General features: G+C 46.8%; 1 protein-coding gene across 7 annotated transcripts in view; it reads right to left on the reverse strand.

Moving 5' to 3' along the window:
* The window catches only part of PALM2AKAP2 (PALM2 and AKAP2 fusion), a 232,062-nt gene that overhangs the window by 76,580 nt on the left and 134,871 nt on the right, over positions 1-20,611 (reverse strand). The window contains exon 1 of one of the 7 annotated variants that reach the window (XM_035097040.2): positions 9,393-9,833. The exons of 4 other annotated variants lie outside the window; for them this stretch is intronic. Coding sequence is in view for 1 of the 3 variants with exons in the window: in XM_035097036.2 (XP_034952927.2) it covers positions 8,627-8,926 (300 nt within the window). In the remaining 2 variants the exon portion in view is untranslated. 2 more of the 7 variants (XM_035097036.2, XM_035097041.2) reach the window with 2 other exon arrangements.

The following is a 20,611-nucleotide window of genomic DNA, read 5'->3' on the forward strand; positions in this document are numbered from 1 at the left end:
CCTGGATGATCTAAAACAGCAATCAAGACAGGTGCTTTAAAACTCAACAGGAAAGACAACTGTTATCTTAAAGAGAAAGAAAGGTGTAACTGGTCTAGTCTTCCAATTACAGAGCAATAACAGTAAGGGCAAATGCATCCTCTGCTTAGCCCCATATCCCCCAAATGGTTCACAAAAGCTTGCAATGAAGCATCCTCAGCAGTTACATCACTTGATCTCCACAATTGTCTGAAAGCAATGAAGCCCCATAGTCCAGAGACTCAGCTAGACCCGTAAAGAAAAAGCAATTTACAGTACAGTGGAACCTCGGTTTATGAACACCTTGGTTTACGAATTTTCGGTTTACGAACTCCGCGGACCCATCTGGAACGGATTAGTTCACTTTCCATTACTTTCAATGGGAAAGTTCACTTCAGTTTATGAACGCTTCAGTTTAAGTACTCTGCAGACCGTCTGGAACAGATTAATGCACTTTCCATTACTTTCAATGGGAAAGTTCGCTTCAGTTTATGAACGCTTTAGTTTATGAACAGACTTCCGGAACCAATTGTGTTCATAAACCGAGGTACCACTGTATATGCATTGTATATGCGATATAACATTGTGCCACCAGATGGCGACGTGGAGTCTCGTTTTTCTCTACCGGTTTCCTCTGTTTAAATTTACAACGCTTTAAAACTGAAACACTTCTTTGATGTGTCTAGATCCAGCCCAGGAGTTGGGGGGAAAGTAGATGTGATTTCTACTGTTAGATCACTAAACAAATTTGCAACCGTGCCTGACTTCCAGAAACAAGAAAAAAACCATTTCCTGCTTGGACAGGATGGCCCTTGTGGTCTCTTCCAACTCTATAATTCTATGATTCTAGGTAGTTCCCCTCCAACTGCATATAACTGCACATACCTGGATGTGACTGACTATAACTTGTATACCATAACTTGTACATGTAACCAATTGTATATTATCTGAAGTTCTGGCAGGTCATTTAAACTTTTCTCAATAAGAGAAACATGGTAATAAAAGTTAAAAAAATTGCCCAACTTTTGAAACAGAGGGCACTTCAAAAGCAGTTTGCAATATGGAGGGTTATCTGCTCAAAGGTGTGGGGGCGGGAGGCAAATTCATTTTTGCCTCCCCCTAAGGATCAGATTTGCAGTTTCTGTGCATGTGTTGGGAAGGGGAGGGACTACAGTGGTACCTCGGTTTACAAACACAATTGGTTCCGGAAGTCTGTACTTAAACTGAAGCGTACTTAACCTGAAGCGTACTTACGCTGAAGTGAACTTTCCCATTGAAAGTAATGGAAAGTGGATTAATCCATTCCAGACAGGTACTTAAACTGAAAATACTCAAACCAAGGCATACTTAAACTGAGATATGACTATATTTTGGAAGCCTAAGTAACCTCAGTGTCACAAAAGGTGATCAATGCCAACTATGGTGACCTAGGCCACAATTATTACTGCTCTGCCAAGATCCTTTTGTATCTGGGCTGCCTGTGAAGCTAGTTTATAAATTCAGAACAAAATATGGCTGCTAAATTACTGAACAGCACTGGGCACATACCACCAGTCTTCTTAACAAATTTGTACTGGTTACCAGTGCATTTCTAGGCTTAGTTCAATGTGTCAGTTTGTACCTTTAAAGATGGCTAGGACCAGGATACAGTAATGTCATCTTCTCCCACATGAGCCAGGCCATTACTTCCTCAAAGGCAGCCCAGAACAGGATCTTCTCAGTTGTGGCATTGGTCCAAACCATTTTTTGGTATCAGGTAAAAACCTTTTCATTCATATAAGTGTTTTACATATTTATGTAGTCATAAAGTAAGCCAGGGCAGCAATTTTAAGCATTTGAGAAATGTAAGACATACCCCGAAAATAAGACATGCCTGCCAGCTCGGGGCCTGGAACCGGCTGCTGCAGCACGGAGCACCCAGGCACCGGCGAAGCAGATCAGCTGTAGCACGGGAATCAGCTGTTCCTGGCTCAGCTGTAGCGCGCGCCTAGGAGGAACTTCAGCGCTGAGGAGGGAAAATGGCGTTTAAAAACGCCGTTTGAAGTGATTTCAGCCTGCCGCCCCCCACCCGGAACTGGCTGCTGCAGCGCAGAACACTCAGTAGCGCGGATGGAGCGCCCAGCAGCTCCGGGCGGCGGGGCCAGGAAGAGACAAGGCCGCTGGCTCGGGTGCTCCTGACCCCAGCCGCTTCGGTTTTCACGGATTCAGGACTGCCGGTACGGTAGCAACGCCGGAGGCAGCAGGAGGAGGAAGCAGCCTGTCAGGTCGGCGCCCAGCAGCGCTGCACAGAGCGCCCCGAGCCTCCGGGAGCGTTGCTGCTAGAGCGTTGCTCCTGGAGGCTCAGGGCGCTCCGCGAGCCCCTGAGGCGGCTGCCGGCTCCCGCTCCGCCCCGCAGAGTCCCAAGTCAATGGGCCCTGACTAGAAGCAACAGGAGCGCTGGCTCCCTGCTTCGGCCAAAAGGCTTGGTCTCGCCACCACCTCCTTCTCTGGCCATGCCGCGAGCTTCCCTTTTCGTAAACACGCAACCAGGTGAAACCCGAGAGTGGCGCTGAGGCAGTTTCAATAAGTGGAGTGGGCGGGCGGCGGCGGGAGGGGGGGCAAAACTTTTGCTTGAAAGGCGGCTCCGGGGCTGCGCAAGAGCGACCGGCCGACAGATCCACTAACGGTTCGCTCTTGTGTCCCTCCCCACTTGCCGTCCCGTTTCGGGTTGCCAAGGCAACTAACAACAAACACCGTGCTTTTCTCTTGGTTCTCTCAGGCGAGTTGAGAAAAAGGGGCGAGAAGTGGGGTTTCGTTATCGCTCCCGCCGCTTCCTCTCCCGCTCCTCACAGTCAAATAGGCTTCTGGGCTTCGCTGCCGCCGCCGAGTACCCAAGCGGCTTGCCCCCTTTGCCATTTTAAAAACGTGTTTCCTTTCAGTTACCCTTGCGCCTTGCTTTGTTGCTTACGGTTGAAAACGCCACGTGGCTCGGGGCTGCTGGGCGCCGACCTGGCAGGCCGTCTCCTCCTCCTCCCGGAGGCGTCCAACAGCGCCGCGCAGAGCGCTCCGAGCCTCCGGGAGCCAGCAGCAGCAATGCAACAGGAGGAGGCAGGTGCCCAGAACCATGCGGTACTTATGGTAATAAAATTTTTTAGACACCCCCCCCCCCGAAAATAAGCCATAGGCTTATTTTCTTGAGTAAAATTAATATAAGACGGTGTCTTAAAATGTGGGAAACACGGTACTACTACTAATACTAAATTAAATTCATACCCCGCGCATTTGGCTGGGTTTCCCCAGCCACTCTGGGCAGCTCCCAACAGAACATCAAAAACAGAATAAAATATCAAACATTAAAAACTTTTCTAAAGTCAGATAGTTGTTTATTTCCTTGACATCTGATAGGCGGGTGCGACTGAGAAGGCCCTCTGCCTGGTTCCCTGTAGCTTCACTTCTCACAGTGAGGGAACTGCCAAAAGGCCCTCGGAGCTGGACCTCAGTATCTGGGCTGAACGATGGGGGTGGAAACACTCCTTCAGGTATACTGGGCTGAGGCCGTTTAGGGCTTTAAAGGTCAGCACCAACATTGTCATTCTGCTTCTGTTTTTACTGTGCTTTTGTATTTTGGTGCTGTCATGACCCTGTTAGTTTAAACACTGTTAGTTGATCTGGAACATATTGGTCTGAAAGGAAGACTTCAACACCTTAAGTCGGGTATAATAGGGAGAGATGATATGAGTTGGAGCCCACAGGACTGCAGATTCCCCATATGTGCCCTGAGTGAGTTTAATAAGCACTATCTAGGATTCTAAACAGTTCTTTGAATCCTCAACATAACGTGCATAGCTACTCCAATAGATCTAGTTTGATAAAACAGAGATCTATTAGCTTTATTGCTTAAATAACTGATTGTTTTATTTCTTGTGGCTACAAAAATAACTTCAGCTTAAAAAAAGGCGTTTCTTACAGTCAGTGAGGGGTATGAATAAATTTGGGACATTTGCTGTAAAGATGGTAGCATGTCAACTCAAAATATGGCAATTTCTTCTGCATGCCCTCTACTCCCCCCCACCACACTTTTACCAATATGAGGTCCCCTTTCCAGACTTTGTAAAGCTTGTGGTTTCTCTAAAATATATCTCTAAAGGTGCAGCTCCTTGATTACATGGTACAGAAATATATTTTAGGAAACTAATTAATACAGTGGTACCTCTACTTATGAATGTTTCTACTTACGAATGGAGCTCCATCCGCCTGCGGTTTAGATAGGATTTTTTCTACTTACGGATTTTTAGATAGGGTTGCTTCTACTTACGATTTTTTTCTCCCAATGCATTCCTATGAAATTCGACTTACAAATTTTTACGACTTACAAATGTGTGTTCGGAACGCATTAAATTCGTAAGTAGAGGTACCACTGTATATTTAACTGAATACAGTGGTACAGGCAGAGGGCCTTCTCGGTAGTGGCACCCGCCCTGTGGAACGCCCTCCCATCAGATGTCAAAGAGAAAAAACAGCTAGCAGATTTTTAGAAGACATCTGAAGGCAGCCCTGTTTAGGGAGGCTTTTAATCTTTAATCGATTATTTTATTCTTCTTCTGGAAACCCAGCCAGATGGGCAGGGTATAAATAATAAATAATCATTATACCTCGGTTTACGAACTTAATCCATTCCGGAAGCCCATTCTTAAACCAAAACCGTTCTCTAAACCGAGGCGCGCTTTCCCTAACGAGGCCTCCTGCCGCCGGCGACCTTCCACCGTTCGGATTCTGTTCTTAGACCGAGGTAAAGTTAGCAAACCGGGACAGGTTTTGCAGAGTTCGTAAACCAAATAGTTTTTATTTAAACAGGGCTGTTCTTAAACCAAGGTACCACTGTAATAAACTTAATTAATTAATTATTGGCTGCTGTATTTTTAAGTTCAGATAAAAGTATTTTTGTTTTGTTTTGTTTTTTTAAAAAAAGTGTAGGAAGCAGCCCATGCATTGACTTTTCGGAATATGTACACTGAATACTAAACCTTTTTAATGCATACATCACCAGCATTTCTGCCACTTCTACATGCATTGACTTAACATGCATTGTGAACTAGGAATATATGCATTATAGTGCACGCCTCCCCCCCCCCCCCAAAATGGGGTGGTTGGCTAAATAAATACTTTCGTAGAATGGGCATTGTTCCTTTGGCTGTCGAGTCAATACAAAATGCAGCTGTGAGAATGAAATAAATCCCTAACAGATATGAGAAGCCTCTGCAAAACATTCACCAGGGATGAATACCAATTCACATGCCCAAGCGCTGAGATAGTGCTGGAATCTCAAATGGGCTCCATCACAATGCTGAAATGTTAATCAGGTTTTCCAACACAGGAGATCTCCTATCTCCATTCTGTTGAATAGTCATTTTATATACACAGACATATTCAATCTCTCCCCACACCCCAAGTTCCAGAGCTAAAGTGATTTAATTAATGTGTGACCACAATAAAGAATTCACACCATCAGTGCCCATTCTGGACAAGGATTTTAACACTAATGTACAAGTCTCCTTAAAAGAAACCACTATATCGCTTACATAAAATGTAACAGGAAAAGTAAAGTCATATAAAGCAGAACATCAAATGAAACTTTTCAAATGCTAAATAAAATCTGAATGACATCATATACCATAGATAACAATGAGCAATGCACAAAAAGAAAGAGAAATAGTTTTAAGAATTAGGAATCAGAATCCAGGTAAGCTTGGGCAAACGTGTTTGTCTTTTAAGTGGCATTTAAAGCTGGTTCCTGTTTCTACCTCTTGAACTATCCAGAGAAGGGGATTTCAAAGGGTGGGTGACACCATTAAGGAAGTCTGCTTCCATATTGTCACTGTTTCCATGTCCCCACCAAAGAATTAACACACAGCAGGGTTTCCTTGGAAGATCTGAAGACTTCAGAGAGATGGTCTGCTTCTAAGGAATCCTTCAAGCCTTTTGGTAAACAGTGTGTTCAGTTAAACACAGCCGATACAACCTTAATATTTGCAGAGAACACAGGTACCAGATCCACCGGTCTTTTTGGCACTAATTTGAAAGAGTGAAGCACATGCTTAAATATCTCTAGTTGGAATTAATTGTAACTTAACTTTGGCTTGATCTTTTTTTGTGCATTTTCTGATTGTTGTTATTACTGTACAGCATGCTGGGAACTGTTTGGTTCAAGGGCATGCTAGAAATTTTTAATAGAATAAATAAAGTGTTGTGGCCAGCAGACTGAGCTCTGAGCCAGGAAATCCCCAGCTTAAACATTGCCCCATGCCATGAACTCACTCCTGTGGCTGTAGGGTAGCTGCTGTATCTCATGGTGAACCTCAGATCTGCAATATTTATCAACAGGAATGTGGTTTCACATACTTAGGGATGTGATACAATCCCTTATCTTTCCTTTTGCGCCTATGAACTTCAAAGCAATCCAACTAAAGAAAAACTACCCTGGTTTTAGGTCTTTAAATCACAACATCAGATTTTTAAGGTGCAGCCACCCAAAGTTAAGCACCTGCTTAAATCTTGACCACTAAGATGGCTGGAACTAAAATGCTGACAGCTTTGGCTGAATTAAATAACCTTTCTAAGGGTACAATCCTATTCCTGCTTACCTGGGAGTAAGCCTCACTGGACTCAACAAGACTTAATTCTTATAGACATGTATGAAATTGCAGTGTAAAAGTACATGCAGAAATAAAAGTGAAGTCTGTATTATTTTCAGGATCCTGATGCTAATTTATCAAACCTAAAACGTTTTAAAGGGAAGTCAGACTTGGAAATAAAACATAGCTTGTTGAACAGAAATTCTAAAAAGACAATGAGCTTGGAATGTAGGTAAAGCAAATTACCATGGGATATAAGCAAGTCCATCAATAAATGGAAATGACAGAAACATGATTCTTCAAACAGTTCAGAGTTTCCAAATATTCTAGCGAGTTTTCCTACTCGCTTGGTAATTCATTTGCTATTTGGCGGTGCACACAATCCTTTTCATGCCACTTCTTTGCAACCCATGAGCTCAGAGGCTCCCTCTTCAGGGTTCACACATGCTTGCAAATACCATGGGCATGGAATTCTAAGGGTAGGGTGGGACAATTGCACCCCCACCTCACCAGGTGAACCATAATCTCCAGATCACAGGTACCATTAAAAATAAATAAATAGCAAGTGTGTAGCATTTGTAGAACCTGAGACAGGAGGAAAAACGTAAAGGCACGATTCCTCTCACTTTTTCTGTGTGTGATTCTCTCAGTCTGCTTCTTCTTTCAGTGTTTCTATTTGCCCCCACCCTGAGAAATTCCTGAGACCACCCATGCCCATGGGGGGGGGGGAGGTGTTAGCTACTGGGAGGAGGAACCTGAGGAAGGAAGAGATAAGGGGAGAAAAGATTACACATCCCTCACCTGCTGCCTCTTTTAGAAAGGCCCTTAGGGGCTACAATGACTGTACGGAACCTGCCCTTTGGCTCACATTCTAACACCTTTCCGAGAGGTGAAGAAATGAAAGGCAACTTGCTTGCTCAATAATTTAAAGAGGCAGGAATATCTAAACGAAACAAAAAAAATAACCGTCATGCTCACTTCACGCCAAAAAAAACAGGGAGCAAGTGGGATCTAGTGGTGACATTCGGAAGGGACAAGCCATGTAACTTCAGGTATTCCTTGGAATTTGCAACAGTCAATAAACCTCCAGATGCAATCTTCACTTTTTAAATGCTTCTTATTTCAAACCAACTAGTTAAGGATTCAGGAAAACGGGACCCGAATATGCGGTAGTATCTGTGGACATGGCATTTTATACAGGGAGGAAGTGCTCTGCATTCCATTCTGTCCTTCATTTCCCTGTTCGGTTCACGCGGAGAGATGAGGCAATGTCCTGGTCCTTTTTATACTGAGCATTTCTGAACCGTTTGCTGTGCTTTCTCCCCTCTAAAGAATAAAAATCCAAGGTTCCCCCCAAAGCACTGCCCCTACCTTAAATATAGAACCCCAGCTACCTCCTCAGCACCCAAGTTATCTCCTCTTACTTCTCTAGTTATCTGTGCTCTCTCTGAACTGGAGGGGGATGCAGTTTTCTCACAATTCCCCTCATATCTGATGGGGAAGGGGCCAATGCAGTTGCAAAGTCTAAATGAACCATGGCAATGTTCACAGCCCATGAAGCCACCACTCCATGCACATTGACTGGCGAAGGATCAAGTCATGTTTCCATCAGCCCACTCAAGCCTTGCGTGTCCCACAGTCCCCATAAGCAGTTGCAGTTACTAAGTACTGTACGCAGTTCCCTTCACCATTCAACCTATTATATTTGGACCCCTAAGTGTTCATCGCCCCCCCCATATTTGCATGTGGGTGGCCGAGAGGAAAGCAGCCAGGTCGAAAGCCTTATTCTTGGGCGCACTCAAGGTTAAAAGGGGTGTGTGCGTCCTTTTACCCCTCATGATAACTATGGCAAGGTCATCCATGTAGGACAGAGTTTATCTGATGCCCAAGCATGCACACACACCTCTCTCTCTCTAAAAAAGAAGAAAAGTAAAAGGTTTCGTGCCTTTCGCATGCATACCTGATACGTGCCTCTCAGTTAATGCTGCAATTCTTACCACGGAGCGAGTCGCACCGAGCTCAACGCAGCTTTCTTCCCAGCAGACAGGCTTCCAAGGCCCTGCATGCACATCCTTGCTAGTCAATCTCAGTGTGTGAGAAGTGTGAGCGGGCCACAGATCCAGAGCCTGGGGGGTGACGGCAGAGAGGGGCGGAACTGCCCCGAAATGGCAGCACCACCACCCCCTTCTCCAGCACGGCTTCCCATCAGGAGCACGGGAATACCCCCTCCTCATCCACACACACAGGGGTGCCAACTTGAAAAAAATATTGGGGGGCAGGTAAGCCCCTCCCCACATATTCGATCACATGATGCACTGCACACACACACACAAAAATTTGAATGGCAATGCCCATCAACTTGGGGGGGGGGGCTGGCTCTCTCAAATATTTTAAGGCGCGGCGAAGGGATCTCGGCCCCCAAGCGCGCGCGCGCACACACGTGCACGCACACACACACACACACACACACACAATCCAGACCGCAGCCCTGACCCTCCTTCTCCCAATGCATGCGAGAGGTTGCATACAGCAATTGCTCCCTTGCGCGCGCACAGACCCCTCCGTTCCATCACGCGGAGAAAAAGATGGACGCGGGGCAATTCTTATTTCCCCTCCCGTCCCCGTTTCGCCCTTCCTTTGCCAACAGCTGCTCTCCTCCACCACCACGTCCCCCCACAACAAGCCCCGAAGCGAAGAGCACGAGGCGGCAGCGTTGGGCGCCCAGGCGGAGGGAAAGGAGGAGAAGGAGCAGGAGCTGCCTACCTCAGTTCCTACCGCCGGCTTGTCCAGCAAGCGAGTCAAGTCTCTCTCTCTTCTCTCTGGCTGCGCCAAGGCGCTCGCGGAGGGAAGCAGGATAACGCGCGCGAGCAGCCGTCTCTTTCCTCCTCCTCCTCCTCCGGCCTGCCTCCGTGGCGGGCTGCTGCTTCCAAGTTTAGGAAGTGTGGCAGTGGCAGTAACACAACCCACACTCTCCGGTCTGTGAGGAAGGGAGGTGGGCGTGTTGTGAGGCAGCTTCACCGCAGGACATGGAAGCCGGCTGCGAACGCGCGCGCTCTCTCTTTTGCCAGCTCGCCACGCTGCCGCCGCCGCCTCCCCTCCTCAGGCTCGCGCCTCTGCTGCTGAATAATAAATAACCGAACCGGAGCTCGCTGCTTTCGGCCCCGTTCGCTCCGTTCGCAGCCTGCCGACACGGGTTGGGGCAGGGTGGGGGCGAGAGGCAGCCGCCGCCGCCGCCGCCTCCTCCTCCTCCTCCTCCTCTCAGGTTACCTCAGCATCCATTCGAGACTCGCGCCGTGCCTGCAGAAAGAGCTGCTGCTGCTGCTCCCCGCCCTACCGCCATGGCGAGGATAAGGCCAACGAAAAGGCTCTGGCCAGCCTTCAAATGGGGAAAAAAGTGAAATGAAATAAAATCCATCTTAGGGCAATAATCTTTCATAGGCTCCTAGGTTCCAACTCCTAGAGGCTGGGGTCCCCTTGCTCCTCTTGGGAGCCAACTATTAGCCCCCCAATAAAATAATTGAGAGGGCCAGGCCCCCTCAGTGTTGATGGGAGTTGCCAATCAAATGGTGTGCATGTGCTACACCTTGTGATCGATTTTGTGGGGCTAGGGGCTTACCTGGTTCCCGGCCGCCCAATATTTTATTTAAGTTGGCACCCTTGGTACCCCCCAATAAAATCCATCATAGGGCAATATCTTTCATAGGCCAACAGAAGGGTTATTTGTGGGTTCCAGCTTGCCACTCAAAGGATCCAACTCCTAGAAGCTGAGGTCCCCTCAAATTTGGGAGCCAACTACTAGCCCCGCAATTGGAGAACAGCCTTTACCCAAGGTGTCATGAGTTTAGAAGACACTCAAGCTCAGGACGAAAGAGAGAAACATGCTAAGAAACCCTTGCCGTGATCAACTCCCACCCAGAAACCTATGTCCCCACTGTGGAAGGATGTGTGGATCCAGAACTGGCCTCCACAGCCACACACGGACTCACTTTTAAAACCGTGTTCATGGAAGACAATCTTATTCAGCTATGAGTGATCGCTAATAATAATAATAATAATTTATTATTTACTGCATACCCCACCCATCTGGCTGTGTTTCCCAGCCACTCTGGGCGGCTTCCAACAAAATACAGTGGTACCTCGCAAGACGAATGCCTCGCACAACGAAAAACTCACTAGATGAAAGTGTCTAGTGATTCTTTGTTGCCTCGCAAGACGAAGCTTTCTATGGCCGTGTCTCGCAAGACGCTCTTTTTTTTTTGCTGCTTTTTTTTGCCGTCTGCCATTTGTTTCCGCAAGACGAAAATTTTCGTAAGACTGCACGACCCGCGGAACAAATTATTTTCGTCTTGCAAGGTACCGCTGTATTAAAATACAATGGTCTGTTAAACATTAAAAGCTTCCCTAAACAGGGCTGCTTTCAGATGTCTTCTAAAAGTCTGGTAGATGTTTTTCTCTTTGGCATCTGGTGGGAGGGCGTTCCACAGAACTAGCCCCCCAATAAAATAATTGAGGGGACCAGCCTCCTCCCCCCCCCCGTTGATGGCCATTTCCATTTTTCATTCAAATGGTGTACATGTGCTGTGTCTTTGTGATCGATTTTGTGGCGTGGGACTTATCACCCCCCCTCCAATATTTTATTCAAGTTGGCACCCCTGTTGCCCCTGCTGTCTCAAGTGGTTTTTTATGGCTAAGGGTGCTTTATGCCCAGCTTAAGTTCCAAACTGGGAAAGCCTGGCCTCAACTGCACCCGCTTCTTGTGACCTCTCCCCAGTGCTACTGGAATGCAGCCTGTCTGGAGCTGCCCTTGACAACCGTCCGGAGGCTGCAGGTAGCAAAGGAGGAGACTGTTGTGTTGCAGAGTGGGTCAGCGCAATGGGGCCATGTGACGCCTGTCCTTAAAAGGCAGCAATGCCTGTGAGGGAGCTGCAACCAGCCCCAAGTCAAAGGATAAACAGTGGTACCTCTACTTACGAATTTAATGCGTTCCGAACGCACATTTGTAAGTCGAAAAAAAAGTGTAAGTCGAATCCCATAGGAATGCATTGGGAGAAAAAAATTTGTAAGTAGAAGCAACCCTATCTAAAAATTCGTAAGTAGAAAAAATCTAACCCTATCTAAAAATCTAATCTAACCCTATCTAAAAATTCGTAAGTAGAGTTATTCGTAAGTAGAGGTACCACTGTAAATAATAAAAGGAAGGAGAGCTCTGCTACAGCATTGTTGTGCACTGGGCAGCTCCTGTTCATTTCCAACAGGGCATGCGCAAGATGACTTCCTAGACCTAGGGGATTGTGTGCTATGGGTCAACTCTCCCTCTCATTCAAAATCTGTTGCCAGAGACAGATGGTGCCGCTTGGGGCTGGTTTCGCTTCGGCAGTGAGGGCTGGCCTGGCGCAGCAGGCTCCATTGGCCTCTGCACCCTGCCATGGAAACACTCATTGCAAAGCCGCTCAGGGAGGGCGCATGAGAAGGATGCAACAGCCATGCGCCTTTGATTGCAGCCTTCTCATGCTGCCCTCCCCGAGTGGCTTTGCAAGACTGGGACAGGGCTGGCTTGGCAATTGCCCCAGAAGTCCTCCCTACACTACGCCCATCTTCAATGGCAGGGAGATCACCTAATAAACTTGAACTACCGTATTTGATCACTGGTGTCCAAACTTTTTTCAAAGAGGGCCAGATTTGATGAAGTGAAGGGCCATGAGGGCCGACCAAAGTTGTTAACCTTTTATTTAGGATTGAAGTTGTTGAGGTTTTTCCAGGAGGCCGGATTAGGCCCCCGAAACAGATTTAGGACATGCCTGAGTTAGAGCATGGTGTTGATAATACCAAGGTTGCAGATTCAATCCCCGTATGAGACAGTTGCATATTCCTGCATTGCAGGATCGCTTCCAGCTCTGCAGTTCTATGCTTCTATGACCCTCTTCCCCAGTTTATCAGAACTTAATGTTGGTGATGCTTCTTTCTTGACCCACACAATATAGCAAGCTATCTCCCATGTTCCAATTTTACTATTTCCTGTGTGAGGGTGTGTTTAATTAATACTAATTAGGCAGGAGGCTATTAATAAGTCACAGAGGAAATCAAGTGCTGTTTTATCATGCATATTTTAGTAAGCCTTGCTCATTGCCCGTGATTTGCATTTGCAGCAGCGGAACAAAATTTATCTTAAAAGCTTTTAATAAAGTTACACTTTCTTAATGCTCACGTCTTGCTTTTGGATATGCATTGAAAAATAAGCAGAGACATGGAACAATTCCTGGATCGTTTTAAGAACCAAGCATTCTGGAATGTGGCAGGAATGCAGATGCAAAATTAGGTAAGTTATGGAAAACGGATGATTGGCAGTTGTTATTGCTTATTAAGGATTCAGATCTGCAAAATACATGTTCCCCTCAAAGATGACACAAATCAGCATGTAAAGATATCTGAAGCACGTAGCAGGGTGCAGCAATCAGCTGATTTCCTGCATAAAACTAAAAGGCTGCAGTTCTTCCAGGCTTACGTGGTACTGGCAACTAAGAATGTAAGAAAAGCCTGCTGGATCTGGCTAATGACCCATCTAGTCCAGGATCCTGTACTCCCAGTGACCAAACAGATGCCTTCTTCACCTTCTTCAGCGATCACTCATAGCCAAATAAGATTGTCTTCCATGAACACGGTTTTAAAAGTGAGTCCGTAAGTGACTGTGGAGGCCAATTCTGGATCCACACATCCTTCCACAGTGGGGACATGGGTTTCTGGGCGGGAGTTGATCATGGTGAGGGATAGCCAAGCGTGTCTTCCTCTTAACACTTTTCTCCCTTTCGTCCTGAGTTTGAGTGCCTTCAAAGTCCATGACAAGTCCATGAGTTCTACAAGAGAGGGATAACACCCCTCCCCACTGCTACCCTCATTCTCAATGCCATACACAATTTTATAAACTTTTGTCATGTCCACTTGCCTTTTCTCTAAACACGTGCTATTTAACCAGTGTGGTGTGGCGCCCTGGGATGCCTTGAATGATGGTCAGGGGTGCCGCGGACAGCAACTGGCAGCTGTCCCTCTTTCCTTCCCTCCCTCCTCTGATGCTCTCTCGCATCTCTGCCTCCCAAAGGCCTGTGCAGCTGTTTGTTGCAGCAGCCCTGGCTACAAACTCCCCAGGCAAATGGTGCCTCTGGGGCTGGCTAAGGGGTGCTGGTTGCCAAGAGCAGGGCCGGTGCTAGGTTTTTTTGCACCCTAGGCGAGATCACCTTCTGGTGCCCCCCCCCCCATTTCCCAGAGTTGTTGACCTTTTTTAGAAAAAATAAAAGTGGAATAAAAAAGTAAAATATAAAAATAAATAAAAATAAAACTAGGAAAAAATTACAAGGCAGAAAAAATAAAAATGAAATAAAAAACAGCTGAGAGGCGTGGCGAGGCTCAACAGCTGACAGGCGCAGTGGAAGCTGCCCCAGGCAGCACCGGGGGGCGGCGGGCAGGCTGGCCAGCGCCCCCTCCATTTTGGCGCCCTAGGCAGCTGCCTAGTTCACCTTAATGGACGCGCCGGCCCTGGCCAAGAACAGAGGCGGCTCAGGGACCAGGGCCTGCGGCGGCGGCTGTCTGGAGGACACCCAAGGAGAGGAGAGAGGAGAGGGGGCTGAGGGAACACTCCACAAGGGAGAGAGTTTGAAAAAGGGTGAGAGGCTGCCAGCTCTGCAGGCAAGGGGCGACATAACTGGGCTCCTAAGCCCCACAGGGGTGCTGCAGAAAGAATGTAGTTGATCAAGGGAGCCATGGACTCAAAAAGGTTGAAAACCTCTGCTCTAAACTATAAATCCCTAAATGCTGCAGCCTTTCCAAACAGGAGAGTTGCCCCCTGATCATTTTGGTTGCTGTTTTCAGAACCTTTTCCAATTCTACAATATCCTTTTAAGGCAAGGCAATAAGAACTATATGCAGTATTCCAAATGTGGCGACACTATAAATCTGTATACAGTGGTACCTCAGGTTACAGATGCTTCAGGTTACAGACTCCGCTAACCCAGAATAGTACCTTGGGTTAAGAACTTTGCTTCAGGATGAGAACAGAAATCGCAAGACAGCGGCGGCGCGGCAGCGGCGGGAGGCCCCATTAGCTAAAGTGGTACCTCAGGTTAAGAACAGTTCCAGGTTAAGAACAGACCTCCAGAACGAATTAAGTTTTTAATCCGAGGTACCACTGTAATGGCATTATGATATCAGCAGTGTTGTTTTCAGTTCCTTTCCTAACGATCGCTAGCAAGGAATTTTCTTTTTCACAGCTCCCACACAACTCTTCATAGAGTTATCTTCTATCTCATTTCTGGTCAGTCACCACCAGTTCAGACCCCATAACTGTATATGTGAAATTAAGATATTTTTGGCCAAACATGCATAACTTTACACATTGCCATTCCACTCAGTTCGTTCCATTTGGGGCTCTTCAGAATCCTCCCCCCCGCCGCCTTTATCGAATCCTGAGCAACATCAGCAAACAACATCAGCAGGACAGTAGCTTAGCAGAACCTCCATGTGCAGAAACAGTATATCTGTGGGTGTCAGATGCTAGTACAAGCTGTGAGGTGGACCATAGTCGTCATATTCTGTGAGTTTCCTAAGGCAGACCATGGTCTGATCCTGCAAAGCACACATATCTGAACAATTGTTTTCATCTTCACTGGGGATGAGGGACATATTTTGGTTGCAAAGATAAATGAATACTTGAGATGGAAATTTAGAGGACTCCTTTTTAGGCTCTTCTGCAGATACAATTATGCGGAAAAGATTTGTGGAAATATTTATGTTTGAAGGAAACAGAATGATGCATTCTTTGTGTGTTTCATGAAAGTCTAATGAACCTAGGCAATCCATCAGTCACACAGCAGAGCTGTGGGAAATGTGGAGGTCACCTTCATACGCACTTTACATTGCAACATAGGAATATCTAATATCACAAGCACACAGGGTAGTCGGTAAAAGAGAAGCAGTATGGGAGGCTGTAGATTCTGGAAGGACACCATGTATTCATTAATAAATTCTGTAGAGATGTGAGGATTCTCTCCAGGGGGATTGCCACTTCCCAGCTGTGACTTTTACAACCCAACCCTAAATATATAATTATGTGGAAGTCTTGCTATAGTCAACAGAACTTACAAGGCAGTGTATGCTTAGCATAATAACCTCAGGGTAGGGCCACATTTAGGTCTGATGAGGCCCTAAGCTACTGAAGGTAATGGGGCCCTTTATATGTCCAGTTGTCCTTTGTCAACAACAAATTGTTGCTGTTTTTTGTGTTGAATATATGCTATATGTCTAGTTACAGGTAGGTAGCCGTGTTGGTCTGATGTAGTCGAAACAAAATAAAAAATAAAAAAATTCCTTCCAGTAGCACCTCAGAGACCAACTAAGTTTGTCATTGGTATGAGCTTTTGTGTGCATGCACACTTCTTCAGATACCGTACGGCTCAATGTGGTGCCTTCCATAGTTCCAGTTACAGGTAGTAACTATACTACAGGTAGTAACATATGCTATATGGTAATTTATGGACCTAATAGGTATCTTGCTCCCTGGAAGGACAGATCGTGAAGCTGAGGCTCCAATACTTTGGCCACCTCATGAGAAGAGAAGAATCTTTGGAAAAGACCTTGATGTTAGGAAAGATGGAGGGCACTAGGAGAAGGGGACGACAGAGGACGAGATGGCTGGACAGTGTTCTCGAAGCTACGAACATGAGTTTGACCAAACTGCGGGAGGCAGTGGAAGACAGGAGTGCCTGGCGTGCTATGGTCCATGGGGTCACGAAGAGTCGGACACGACTAAACGACTAAACAACAACAACAACAATAGGTATCTAAAGCCATTTGCGCATGTTGCCGTGCAACCAGTCCATGCAGAATGGAGGCACCTTATATATAGAAATGAGCAAACCAGTGATATTTTAGGGAGCAGGCTAGCAGGGGGGGGGGCATTACATACATCATAGGAGCCTACACAACACAAAACACTGTTGCTGTATGTAGGTTTTATTTTATTTGTTTTATATCTTATATTTAGGGAATGTATACATCCAGTTTTTTCCTTCAATTTTTGGGGGGCCCCCAAGAGAGTGGGGCCTAAGCTATAGCTTGTTATACGTAAGCCTATACGTTGTCAGTAATTCGGCCGTCCCGGGGGCCAGTTGTCAGACTGGTCCCACAGGCCAAATATGCGATTGCTCTCACAAACTTGATGAACAACACACAAGTCAGTAAATAAGGCTAAACTGCTTTATTTACATATAAACAAACTGGGAGCTCTACATCATGGCTCCCTCTCTTTGGCATAACAGCCAGTAAAGAGAAAGAACAAAGGAACAACAGTCCCACGTAAACATCCTGTCTACGTCACTTCCACTCTGTGGGAATGAAAACACATACAGTCATATGATACACAATAACCCTATGACTGCAGACGGGGTATGAATCCTAACATACGTTATACATACAGTGGTACCTCTACTTACAAATTTAATGCATTCCGAACGCACATTCGTAAGTCGGAAAAAATTGTAAATTGAATCCCATAGGAATGCATTGGGAGAAAAAATTCGTAAGTAGAAGCAACCCTATCTAAAAATTCGTAAGTAGAAAAAATCCTACCTAAACCACATCCAAGATGGCGGACGGAGCTCCGTTCGTAAGTAGAAACATTCGTAAGTAGAGTTATTTGTAAGTAGAGGTACCACTGTATAGCCTAAGCTATAGCTTATACGTTAATCTGGCACTGCCCCAGAGGCAAAATTCAGCTTCTTTGCTAGTTGCACCAATTTTCCAGACTGCAGGTGAGCAACTACAAAGAGAAATCCTTTACACAGAACCAGTGGTGTCGTTCCCCACCACCACCAAGAAAAATAGGTACTGGAACTCACCATGCCGTTGTTCCAGTAAGTCGTCATGTGACTCAGGGACAGTCCTGAACAGCCGCTGGTTTTACAACAGCCGCGTTCACTGACCGCAGAGGTGCTTACAACTACAGCAATATGTTTCCCTAGCTGGTTTGGAGGTCACCCCTGGTTCTGGTGCAGGTCAAATAAATGCATCCCCGTCTCCCTCATTCTCTTGGATACAGACGGATGGCTAGGGCAGCTCGGAAGGGCCCTTGTGGAGACATGCGTATGTGCATCAGTAGAAGCTTAGCTGGAAAGCTGAAAGCCTGCCACTGCTACATGGGAGACGGATTGAAGAAATATGAATTGGCCCGGCCCTGCCCAATTGCGACTAGGAGTGGCTAGGAACTAGGACATAGATCTAAAAAGAAAGTATAGACTCGCACGTGCTGGTCAGCTTCCGTTTTGACTTGAAATGTTCTTTTTGGGCTTCCCAGAAGTACGTAAAGTCAAGAAGCTGTTGGGGGAATGTTGGCCTGCAATCGCGCCCACCTGAGAGGTGCCGGAGCTGCACACCGGCACATTTCTGGGGGAAAAGCACTGCCTACTACATATCTACTCAGAAGTCCCACTGAGTGAGTGGGGCTTCGCCCTAGTTAAGTAGGTAAAGGATTGCAGCCTAGAAGTTTGAATGATCTCTAATGGTGTTTTTTTAAATCTTCTCATGTTCCAAAAGTGATGCAGTCCAGCAACCAACAAATGACATGGGGTGTCAGAGCACAATGCAATAGCCTTCCCCCTTAGCCAGGGAAAGAAAGTGGCAAGGGTGATTTTGCTTACTAAGAATTCATGTATCCCCAAATTTGAGAACATAAAGGAAGGAAGAAAACAGGGCTCTTCGAAATGGACAAACAGCTGGCATCTTTTCATGCCTTTATTTGACATGTGGCTGAAGGCAAACCTCCCTTGGACAGCTGGTCCCTATAAAAGCTGCTGTAGGCGAAAGAACAGCTGCTCCTTGCTGCAACAGGTGTCGCTGTGGAGAGTTTGGGTGCTCCCTTTCAAATTCTTTTGCTTGCTTATAACTTGCTAGGATGAAGCCTTTGCATGAATTCAAGTGATTTGCAAGTGATTTTGAGTATAAACCTCCCTAGCTGGCTAGTCAGGATAATAGAATGCTGGAATTGTAGAGTTGGAAGGGACCCCAAGGCTCATCTAGTCTAACCTCCTGCAATGCAGGAATCTCAGCTAACGCAACCATTGACAGACAGCCATCCAACCTCTGCTGAAAAACCTCCAAGGAAGGAGAGTCCACAACCTCCCAAGGGAGACCATTCCACTGTTGAACAGCTCTTACTGTCAGAAAGTTCTTCCTGATGTTTAGTCGGAATCTCCTTTTTTGTAACTTGAAGCTATTGGTTCAAGTTCTACCCTCCAGAGCAGCAGAAAACAAGCTTGTGCCCTCTTCCATGTGACAGCCCTCGAGGTATTTGATCTTTGGGATCTTTCACCCCAGCGTCCATCCATTTAAACTAACTTCCCTTCGCCATTTTGCTGCCCAATGCCATGAGCCCTGTGGAGGGGCCTTGGCAGGGTCTGGTCAGTGGAGTAACGGAACAAGTGTGCCAAACTGGATCCTGGGGAGGGGGAGCCACTGATCTAGATGCCAAGGAGGGGCTGAGCAGCTCGTCAGGGGAGAGTCCCACTTCAGCGTCACTGGATGCCTTGACAGCCGTGGTAGAGCCACCTGACCTGACCGTCTTACCCATAGAGGCTTGTGGTGCAGGGCGCCAAGATATGGAGGGCGCCAGGGAAGAGGCAGAAGCTGGACACGGTGCCTCCTGGCATCAGCTCGCCATCCTCGGCCGCCTCCGCCATGCTGTGCCGAAGCAGCGCTGCGCCCAGAGCCTCCGCTTGCTGTGGCCACCACGGCACAAAGTGGCCAGCTGAGCCGGGAGCCGCCGCGTCCAGCCTCCGCCTCTTCCCTGCCGGAGGAGCTGCCCTCCAGCTGCTGCCCGCCTCCTCCAGCCCCACAAAGTTGGGCGCGCTGCCGGCTGTGCCGTCCTCCCTAAAAAAATGGTCGGCAACTCTGGGAACTGGGGGGGCGGGGCGCCGGAGGGATCTCTGCACCACTGCACCAGATATGCTTAAGACGGCCCTGGACCTGACCCAGAGCAATTGCAATGCCAAACCACCCCAACCCCAACAATAAATGCTGGCTAATTGTCTGGCAATGTTGAATAAAGTATCCCATCCCTTGCTACCTCCTCACATTGTCCCACAACAATGAAGAGGTAGGCTTTGTAAATGAAAGAAAATAACCTATCATTCACATAGCAAGCTCTTCCTTCTTTCTCCAGTCTGCTAAAGCCTTTGGGGGGGGGGAGAGGAAACCCATTACAGTAGATCAGTGATGGCCAAACCTGGCCCTCCAGCTGTTTTGGGACTACAATTCCCATCACCCCTGACCACTAGTTCTGTTAGCTAGGGATGATGGGAGTTGTAGTCCGAAAACAGCTGGAGGGCCAAGTTTGGCCAGATGAATCCATCTCATTCCATGCAGCTGTGACCACCTCCAAAATGAATGCCGAGAAGATAATTTCTTATAATAGTTGTTACGGGCGTGGTAGGAAGTGCCATCCTGTTCACAGCTTACAGCTACGTGACAACGAAAATGATGCTTGTGCATTGCTGTTTAGGTAGATGAGACTTAAAGTAACTTCTTCAGTGCTCTGAAACTGCCACTGAATGACATCCAGAAATCAGCAACCAGAAAGAGACAGGGAGTGCTATTTACTTCAAAGGCATCCACTATAATCATAACTGTGGGACCTAGAAAGAGTGATGGGATGAAGCATGTGGTTTATGTATACGCAGTCTATTGGAATGCAGTAAATCTACTGGTCATCATATGATCTCTGAGTGAGAGGCTTTTTCTTGTGTGCTCCTCTCTCTTCTGAACTCAGGCAGACACAGATTAGATTTCCGTTCCGCAACCGAAATAGCAGGCTGCACACAATGAAATTAGCTTAGTGTCTCATAAACTGAGGATTCCCAAGACACTACGGCAGAGGCGTGTGTTAACTCACTCTTTCCCAATCAAGTAGGTAAAAAGGGATAATATAACTGAAATAGATGGCG

Source organism: Zootoca vivipara, chromosome 16, assembly GCF_963506605.1.
Source record: "Zootoca vivipara chromosome 16, rZooViv1.1, whole genome shotgun sequence".
Taxonomy (NCBI): Eukaryota; Metazoa; Chordata; class Lepidosauria; order Squamata; family Lacertidae; genus Zootoca; species Zootoca vivipara.